A 9,328-nucleotide genomic window follows, 5' to 3' on the forward strand; every position below is an offset into this window, starting at 1 on the left:
CTCCTAATCTAATTAGAAGATTTCTAGATCTAAATTGGACTCTCTAAGTGGATAGGGTCTGGACCAATCCTATTAGCTGATCCATCTCAGAATTCGCCCCTTTAAGTGACTAATCAAATAGCCCAGTTCGAAATGGACTTAAGGCCCATTTAAGGTTATGTATTAATTTAGCCTTCCAAACTGCTGCCCAGTTGGGCTTCCTTGTATGGCGTGGGACCCTATCATTGATCTACACATCAACCAAATGGTTGGGCCCAGCCTTTGTTACAAAGCCTGGCTGAATACACAGTTATGGACAGTGCACCCCTTGAAACCCATCAGATGGGCTCTATGGGCCCAACACTTACCCTAAGTGGTCCCTGGGCCAAGCCACATTGTAACACCCAGGGACTGTGGGCAGATGCAAGATTAGCCCATCAGGTATTATCCTCAATGGTCTTACACTTAACCTCTCAACCCATAATGATCATACACTGCCCGACAAAAGAGGACCTCTCCCTCGGCTGCAAGGAACAGTGTTGCACTCTCTGCTTATATGGATCCCAGGAATTAAAACCTTTTGCAAATCATTTCGAAACCATAATATATATACTTTCATATCTCATATAAAATATATTTTGCAAAACAAATCTCAACGATTGAAATCGACTGTCGGCAGTCTTGGTTTCCATCAGTGAGAGTGCATCCCCGATCATTACCTTTGTTCGACAAAGGGGCTGATCCTGTCACTATGATCACCCACTCAGATGAATTCTTAGACTGTCCCAACATACGCAGGTTTTGATCCCCGCAAAGGATCTCACTGATTGGTACACCAAAGACAGCCTAATCCTACACATAGTGCAGTATCATAATCGAGTCTAGGGGTCGGGTGTAACTTTTCAGTTTTGCCCATCAATCTCCAAGGTCCAGGACAATACTGAAAATCTGGTCCAGTTCAAAGATTCAATTAATCCTACACTGTATGTGCCTAGGGTCTCACCCTGGCAGTTGAGACAGGCCACCCCAACCGACTTGGTGGCACAACAGTGTCAGCCTTGTTAGGATAGGTCTCCCCAGACCGACCCACTGGCTGTGAGCATGCTAAACTAACACAAGCCTCATTAAGTGTCCGGTTTAAGGGTATTACACAGAAACATACCAAGGGAACATGAATCAAATATGCACTTTTATTCATTTACAATAAACTCATAAAGTACATTATCTTGATTGAAGTTAAGGGCATACAAAACTGTCTAACAATAACATCACCTCAAATCAATTATGGGCGAAATTGGGAACAGTTTTGTTGGGTTTCAGGAGCTTTGAGCAATCTTGTTAAGTTGTGTTTTTCCAAAATTTGAACCTAAACTTCTCTCGTTTTGGGCTCCTACAGCAACTTTGAGAGAGGGGTTCCTAATACGTTCCCTTTCCCAAACCTTTGAATCCAAGATCTTTCAATTAAGTGCTTTCCTTGGTTAAGGATGAAGTCACTATTAAAGACTTAATTTGAGTTTTTCAAATCTAAAAAAGAAGGCACATTTCCTCTAAAATATGGGTGGAGACTCCAACTCTGAGTCGGCCATGAGCTTCCCGGAGCTCACACCTAGCCGAGTTGAGGTGGCTCTTTCACCAACACACCTAGGCACCTGACTTCTTACTCATCCGGTATACAGTATAGGGCCTTGAGTTGGGCCAAGTCCCTGGGCGTCAGACAACATGGGGTGGTCCCAAACCGAATGTTAGCTTGTAGAGGGAGGTTGGCCCCCCTTGTCAGTCAAAAATTCGACCTCGGCCTCCTAATCTGTGGCCCCCTCAAGGTCAAAGGCCTCACCCTCAAACTCTTTGGCCTCGGCCCCCTAGCCGTCGGCCTCATGGATAACAAGCGTGGTAGCCTCGACAAGAGACCCCGACTTAGACCCACTACTAAAGGAAGAGGAAGAAAAGGAGGAAGATGAGCAGGTGGAGTCAGTGGGCGAGGAAGAAGACATCTTACCGGATTCACAAGACTTTAAATTGTAGAACTGAAGGCAAAGTGAAAATGCTCTTCAACCCCTTTTATAGAGTTCCCAACGATCTAGATCAAGGCAAATCAACAGTAGGGATCAAGAGTTGCCCTTTGACAAGCTCAAGAAGACAAAATGACACCATCGCCCTTTGCACGCGCGTAACCTCAAGGAAACGAAACGACACTCTTGGTGATCGGTCTTGAAAACAGTACGAGCGTCAAGCTGGCTAGTTCACCAAAACCAGTTCAATCTTGAGTCGTTCAGCCCAGAAGGCACGCCAAACCAAACTTCAAGTTCATAGTTTCTCAGCCGAGAACCGAAGAGCTCTTCCATGCCACACTACGACCGAGCACTACACTCCTCGACTTTGGAATTGGGGGAGTGGTGTTCAGGTTATGGTTGAGCTAGCCCCAGGTGCCACGTGTCACTTTCGCGGCCACCTTATCTCCTCAGCCACATTGGCACCACGTAAGCTGGATAAGTGCAACCAAGAAAGGAGAATCTCGTACGAATAATGAGGAGAGCTCCGCCAGGGATTAGGACTCATCCCGAAGACCTCAACAGACAACCTCATCCTAACAACCCTGGAAGCCTCATTGGAATAGGACACGGATCCATGACTATAAAAAGGTAACTCTCGCTCAAGGTAAGGGATCTGGCTTTTGATTCTTCGGCATCCATTCTGTTACTCTGCCCCTGCTCGGACCAACACACTTCTCTCAATTGCTCGACCCAACTATCCACCATTCTCGACTATCTTGAGCATCGAAATACCTACCTGAAAACAACTCCTTGGACCTCTTACCAGTTTCTTGTTTCAGTTCTTGAAGCACAACTTCATCCTTCCACCTCGACTTCTTCAATTGGTAGAACTATATGAGTACGACCTCGGTTTGAGACACCTCGAATCACCCCTACGCGAAGTTAGGAGAAAGCGAAGGTACGATAAAAATCACAACAGCGGCCGGTATTAAGAGATTCATCCAGCGCACCTTAGTTGGTTTGGTGCCTTTATTTATTTGTTGACATACATATCTCCCTGTCTCGTCCACACAAATAGAACAACAAAGAAGCAAGGACAATTTGGGCAACCAGAAAAAGAAATAAGTTAGTTGCCTTTCTTAATTGAGCCCCATCCGGGAAGTGAGGTCTCAGGTGTGGACGTGGGAGCTAGCTCATTAAATTCTTAAAAGTCGCCTCTCCACTATTCCAACTTCCAAAAACCTCCTCAGTCCCTCTCTTTTTCATTTTTTCGACGCCACCAGTCCCTCTCTCTTATCTCCCACAGTCAACTTTTCTTCATAACATGCATCACCTTAATTAATCCACGGCTTAACCTCGGTTAAAATTAACTTAACCACAGTTAAATGTTTCCCAATGGGATATTACGTTTATTTCCCAATGGGATTAACTTAACCACACCTACATACAGACATTGGACACATAAATCCCTCTGGGATAGGGAGAGAGGAGTAATCAGAGGAGCATCTTCTCTCCTTTTTTATTTCCTATCGTCTTTTTTCCTTCTTCGCTTTCTCTGTTGCAGAGATTCCAGATGAGTCCTTCATGGCAGATGCCAAGACCTAGTAGTAATCCTCGAAGAATTTTGGTGAGTTTCTTCGTCGATGCTTGTTGTTCGAGTGCAACAGTTTTTTCTTTGTTTTTCTGCTTTGCTTATCTGATCTGTGTCTCTTACTTGAGTTTTGTTCTTAATTATCGATTGTTCTCAATCTCTCAATATAGTAGTTTTGAGGAATGGTTGTTTGTTTCTCTCTAATGGTGATGATAGGTTTTCATGACGGGAAATGGGAAGCTTAGTATATGGCAAGGTTTAAATTGTTTTTTCTTGGTTCAGAGTTTTAAAGGTCCTTTGTTTTGTTGTTTTGGACAAACTTTTTGAATTTCCGTACTAGTTAATCCGTTAAAGGCTTTACGCTTTGCTAGGTTATCCATTTCTGCGCTAAATTCTCGTGTTCCGGGAAATTGGCTACTAAATCCGCGTTAAGATCCGGAGGGTGTCGGTGAAGTCGCATGCCTGTTAGTTTCTTTAGAAGTCTTTTCGGTTTTCTGTTTAGTCGGGCATTTTTTTTTACTGGAGATCTGGTTTGTAACGTGGCAAAACATATTCTCCGGTATCGCGGATTTAAGCGCTTCCAGTTTTGAGATTTTCTCGTCTAAAAGGCTAACGAGAGATTACTGTGGGGATTTATTTTCAGACTTTTGTATTTTGCCTATTTTTGCCTCGCCCGAATCCGCTGATCTGAGACCCAAGTCACCAGAATCAGTGAGACTATATTTATACTCTGCCTATGTCTTCCTGCGGAATTGATATTATCTACACGGCTTTACTGTAAAATTCCCTTGTTAGGAGATTTGTTCAAGAATTCGTTTTCCCCTATCAGTGGAGATCTGATGTCTAGGGAATTATCTGTTGTATCAGACTTGCTTGATCTCTATCTGTGGTTGTTATTATCTGTGCTACTGTGGTTTTCTCTTTGTTTTGACTGCAGAAATATCTTCCCCCTTCCCTTTCATCCAGTTTTGTGTTGTTTCGTCTATTTGATACTTTTGGGTTTTAGTTTCATTGTTATTTTTTCTGAATTCACTTTTCTCTGAAACTGTCCTCATGTGAATAGTTTTCTTGTATTATTGTGATAATTAAGAAGAAATTCAACCTTTTCTAATTCGATAGCATCGTTGGTCTTTAATTAATTCTTTTTTTGATGACAGCTTTCTTAATTGGAAAAGATAAGCATACTATAGGTTAGTTCTTTTATTGATAAGATGTTCCCTTTTTATCTGAGATTACTTGGTCTGAATTGCTCTTGTTTATACTTCTATTTTCAGGGTGAAGATCAATGTTTGATTGTTTGAGTTAGTTCTTCTGAATATAAAGCTGTAGAATATTAGTAATTTCTGGAGTGAGTTTGGTAGTCAAAGAAAAACTAAGAGCGAGGGGAGTGAAGTTGGCGAAGAACTTGAATTGGGTTTAAGAGGGTTTGTTTGAGGCAGATATTTCTTAGTTGGTTAGAGTTTGGTTGTTAGGTCATAGATCAGGAATGATGGGGATGCTTGAAGAAATGGGTTTTTGTGGGAATCTTGATTTCTTTGCCCCTCCGGAAACTATAGGGGAAGGAGATCTGGCACCAGAAGCTGAACCGGAGGCCACTGTGGAGGAAGATTATACTGACGAAGAGATGGATGTGGATGAGCTGGAGAGGAGGATGTGGAGGGACCGAATGCTCCTCAGGCGGCTTAAAGAACAGAACAAGGGCAAGGAGGGTGTTGATACTGCAAAGCAGCGTCAGTCCCAAGAGCAGGCTCGAAGGAAGAAGATGTCACGTGCACAAGATGGGATCCTGAAGTACATGCTGAAGATGATGGAAGTTTGCAAAGCTCAAGGGTTTGTGTATGGCATCATCCCAGAGAAGGGGAAACCTGTGAGTGGAGCGTCTGACAACCTTCGTGCTTGGTGGAAGGAGAAAGTCAGGTTTGATCGCAATGGTCCTGCAGCAATCACAAAGTATCAGGCAGATAATGGTATACCTGGCAAGAGTGAAGACTGTAATGCAGTGGCTTGCACTCCTCACACCTTGCAGGAGCTTCAAGACACTACTCTTGGTTCACTCTTATCAGCTCTCATGCAGCATTGTGACCCACCCCAGAGGCGGTTCCCCTTGGAGAAGGGTATTGCTCCACCATGGTGGCCCACTGGCAATGAGGAGTGGTGGCCTCAATTGGGTTTGCCAAAGGATCAAGGTCCTCCGCCTTATAAGAAACCTCATGATCTCAAGAAGGCATGGAAGGTTAGTGTCCTGACTGCTGTGATCAAGCACATGTCACCTGACATTGCCAAGATCCGTAAGCTTGTGAGACAATCTAAGTGCTTGCAGGACAAAATGACTGCAAAGGAGAGTGCAACCTGGTTGGCCATCATTAACCAGGAAGAAGCCTTATCCAGGAAGCTTCACCCCGAAAGTTGCCCTCCTGTTTCCTCAGCAGGTGGATCTTTGGCCATCAGTGACTGCAGTGAATATGATGTTGAAGGAGTTGAGGATGATCCAAATATTGAAGTACAGGAGTGCAAGCCTCACGATGTCAATCTATTCAATTTGGGGATGGGAACAACAAAAGACAGGCTTATGGTCCCACTGCCTGCTCCAATAAAGGGTGAAATAACCAACTCAGATTTCACCAGGAAAAGGAAACCAACTGATGAACAAGAAGTAATGGTGGATCGTAAAATATACACCTGTGAGAACCTTCGGTGTCCTTACAACGATTATCGGCTTGGGTTTCTTGACAGGACTTCAAGGAACAATCACCAGGCAAATTGTCCCTATAGAAATGTTTCTTCAGGATTTGGAATCTCTAACTTTCAGATCACCGAGGATAAACCAACAGTCTTTTCTCTACCATTTGCTCAACCTAAGCTAGCTGCTCCACCATTGAACCAAACTCGGCCGTCTTTCAACCTATCAGGACTTGGATTGACAGAAGATGGCCAGAAAACTATTGGCGAGCTTATGTCATTCTATGATAGTAATCTTCAGCGAAACAAGGGCCCAAATCCTGGAAGTGTTGTTCTTGGTGGTCAAATTTCTGCACTTCAGCCAAAAATTCAACTGGAGGAGAACATCTATGGCGAAGGGGCTTCAATTGGGGGTAACATGTTTGAAGAAAACAACATGCCTATGAATCACCAAATGTTCCACCGAGAAGAAATCCAATTTGATCAATGTAAGGTGTTTGACGCACCACCCTATGAGACAAATAATGGTGATCTTACCTCTGATTTTAGATTTGGGTCTTTCAACATCCCATCGGTAGACTTTGGTGAGGACTTGCCCAGAGGAACAGTGGAGACACCACTATCGAAGCAGGAGAATTCAATCTGGTACCTGTGAAAAGTACTCAAGCAAATCTCGAGGCCACCTTATGGTCCTTTTTTTAGAGGAGCACGGTCTCTGAATTGTAAATTCATAAAGGACGGTTTTCTTCACACTGGTCTGTTGATCAGGTGAAAACTTCTTCCTTCCATTGGTTGATGGCATCTTGGCTATGTTCTGTAGGAACTTGTTTCTCTTTGGAAATCAAAACTATAGTTGTAGGATTTCTAGGGTTATTGGTTGCCAGTTCAAAACATGGTAGAAGAAAGTTGCAATAACCTGATTGCTCTGTCTCTTGAAAATGTTCAGACTTACTGTTATTGCTAAACTTTGTAATATATATATATATATGTTGGATTTCCATCTGGTTCTGCTCCTTTGTGTTGTTCATTGCCTGAACTGCATCTATTTCATAATATATTATTAGGTTTCAATTTAATCTTTTCTACTCGTTTATGATTGGCGTGTCTGGTCATGTTGAAGAAAGTCACTGTTATAGAATTGGTAGAACTGTAAACACCAAGCCTTGGAGGCCTGAATTGATCACTGAAATTTGTATCTAACAAATGGGATTTGGTGAATGAATTTGAATCATGTGCGATGTCACATGGTCGCCGTTGGTGAGACCCAATCCTTGCAAAGTCCAAGGCATACTGAGCTAGACTAGCTTGAAAGGCGGTGAATTATTGTTTAATTGAGTGATATCATAATCAATGGCGCAACCATCTGACCCACCATTTGGTGATAACATTTGATGGATTATTTATCACGAGTTGGCAATGGAAATTCCGTCCCATTGGACAACGTTGTGCCTCTCTCTCTCTCTCTCTCAATTGTGCCGTTTTATTCATTTAAAATAAACCGTAAGGCATGTTTGATTTGAAGGAAAAGGTAGGAAAAGGAAGGGAATGGGAAACTTATACAAGGCTTGTAAAGGTTTCTCTACCTTTCCCTCCTTTCCGTACCTTTTCCTTCAAACCAAACACAACAGGGTTTGTTAAAAAAAATAAATCTAATTAGTATTATTTTTTGTGTTTGTTAAAAGAAAATTAAATTAAAGGAGGAATGAATCAAAAGTTTAGGGGGGTAGTGGGGTGGTTATTGGACTGAACTTTAAATTTCCCTAAAATTAATTATATATATATTTTTTAAGTTACACAGACCCTAACCCTATTCGAACATCTGTTTATTCTTTATATGAAAGAGACGATGTTATATCAACGCCTTAGGTCTTTTATTGAGACAATCTGAATGGTGACATGACCACAACCACCGTAACTTGGGTATTAAACAATGAGTCCGCGTTTTGTTCACCCATGGGATTCACGAATCACGTTCGGAGGTGGGAGAATGCATAACATTCACGGATACAAACCAGCCACAAAATAACAAAAGTTAAATCAAAAGAGCCCCAGTTGAGATTATCTTCAAAGCTCAAAACGGTTGAACACAAACGACATCTGAAATGTGTTAGGTTTCTTTCATAGTTCCGTGTTACAGCAACCCGATATCGGATCATGAAATCTTATTTTGATTACAGAGATAAAGCTTTTGGAATTCAAGCCATCGATAATCGATGCATTGATACTTCTCTTTGCCTCTCGTGAGTTCTTTTCCTTGCAATTTCCCTGCTTTAAGAAAGCTATTTCTTCTTGTGTATATGTAAATAAAGTAAGCATTTTCCCATTCTATCGATATTCTTGAGTCTTGAAGACAAATATTTGATTTAGTGATTTACAACTTCCTTTTATTCCTGTAAATTTGATTTATAGTCATTTACAACATTTTTCCATTGCAGGAAAACCTGTTCGATTGCTGCAAAGTTATGCAGGACATAATGATAGACGGCTACGAATTGGTGTCCTGTATTTTTTCGAGCTCGGACACACTAGACAATGTGCTTGACCAGAAATACTCCAACACAGAAAGCGAGAAGATCGGCTCTACTATAACTATCACTGTTATAAGAGCAAGCAAAAGAGACGTCAAGCGGTGAAAGATCAACGGTTTCTGTAGTGATAATACGTTCCAACTTTTGTAGATATAACAGTGTTACTTGTTGGAAGGGTTAGGACCCGTCATATAAATGGCCAAACCACGCTAGATAGCTGGGAAAATTTTTAAAAATTTCCTAATCATTCTACGAATCGAATCCCCTATATTTCGAAAAACTACATTTTTCAGGACTGGTCTTGCACTAAACTGAACAATATTTGAAAACAAACAAAGAGAGTGTGATTTATACATGATACGGATACCACAAATGCAAATCCCAAGGTGGAAGTTCACACCCAAATCAGTCTTAAGACCATCTCCACTGATGATAGCGTAGTGTATAAGTGAAACTGATTCAGCAATACAGTTTTCTACAAAACTACAACCCAAATGCTTGGATCGAATTGGGAAGGTGAGACTGAAATTCCTCTGAATTTTTTTTACAATGCTAGCCTC

The 9,328-nt window shown here is 41.9% G+C and overlaps 1 protein-coding gene and 1 long non-coding RNA gene across 3 annotated transcripts; both read left to right on the top strand.

Moving 5' to 3' along the window:
* The first annotated feature begins 3,122 nt into the window (after positions 1–3,122).
* On the top strand, positions 3,123–7,238 carry LOC148848860 (protein ETHYLENE INSENSITIVE 3-like). Of its 2 annotated transcripts, XM_088949970.1 has the most exons (3): positions 3,123–3,597; positions 4,719–4,751; positions 4,836–7,238. In XM_088949970.1, exon 3 carries the CDS (start codon positions 5,048–5,050, stop codon positions 6,893–6,895), a length of 1,848 nt encoding a protein of 615 aa, XP_088806096.1. In that variant the 5' UTR covers positions 3,123–3,597; positions 4,719–4,751; positions 4,836–5,047; the 3' UTR covers positions 6,896–7,238. The 2 variants fall into 2 exon arrangements, with proteins under 2 accessions (XP_088806096.1, XP_088806095.1); XM_088949969.1 differs by lacking the exon at positions 4,719–4,751 and having other exon boundaries at positions 3,142–3,597.
* A 1,178-nt stretch (positions 7,239–8,416) lies between these two features.
* On the top strand, positions 8,417–9,022 carry LOC148848861 (uncharacterized). The gene is made up of 2 exons (XR_016100807.1): positions 8,417–8,480; positions 8,676–9,022. It is a non-coding gene; the product is annotated as an uncharacterized LOC148848861 (long non-coding RNA).
* Positions 9,023–9,328: the final 306 nt, after the last annotated feature.

Source organism: Nelumbo lutea, chromosome 6, assembly GCF_056320005.1.
Source record: "Nelumbo lutea isolate HS-2025 chromosome 6, American lotus-T2T, whole genome shotgun sequence".
Classification (NCBI taxonomy): domain Eukaryota; kingdom Viridiplantae; phylum Streptophyta; class Magnoliopsida; order Proteales; family Nelumbonaceae; genus Nelumbo; species Nelumbo lutea.

Coding starts and splice junctions, on each gene's coding strand:
- LOC148848860 (XM_088949970.1), top strand. CDS start 5,048: ATGATGGGGATGCTTGAAGAAATGGGTTTTTGTGGGAATCTTGATTTC.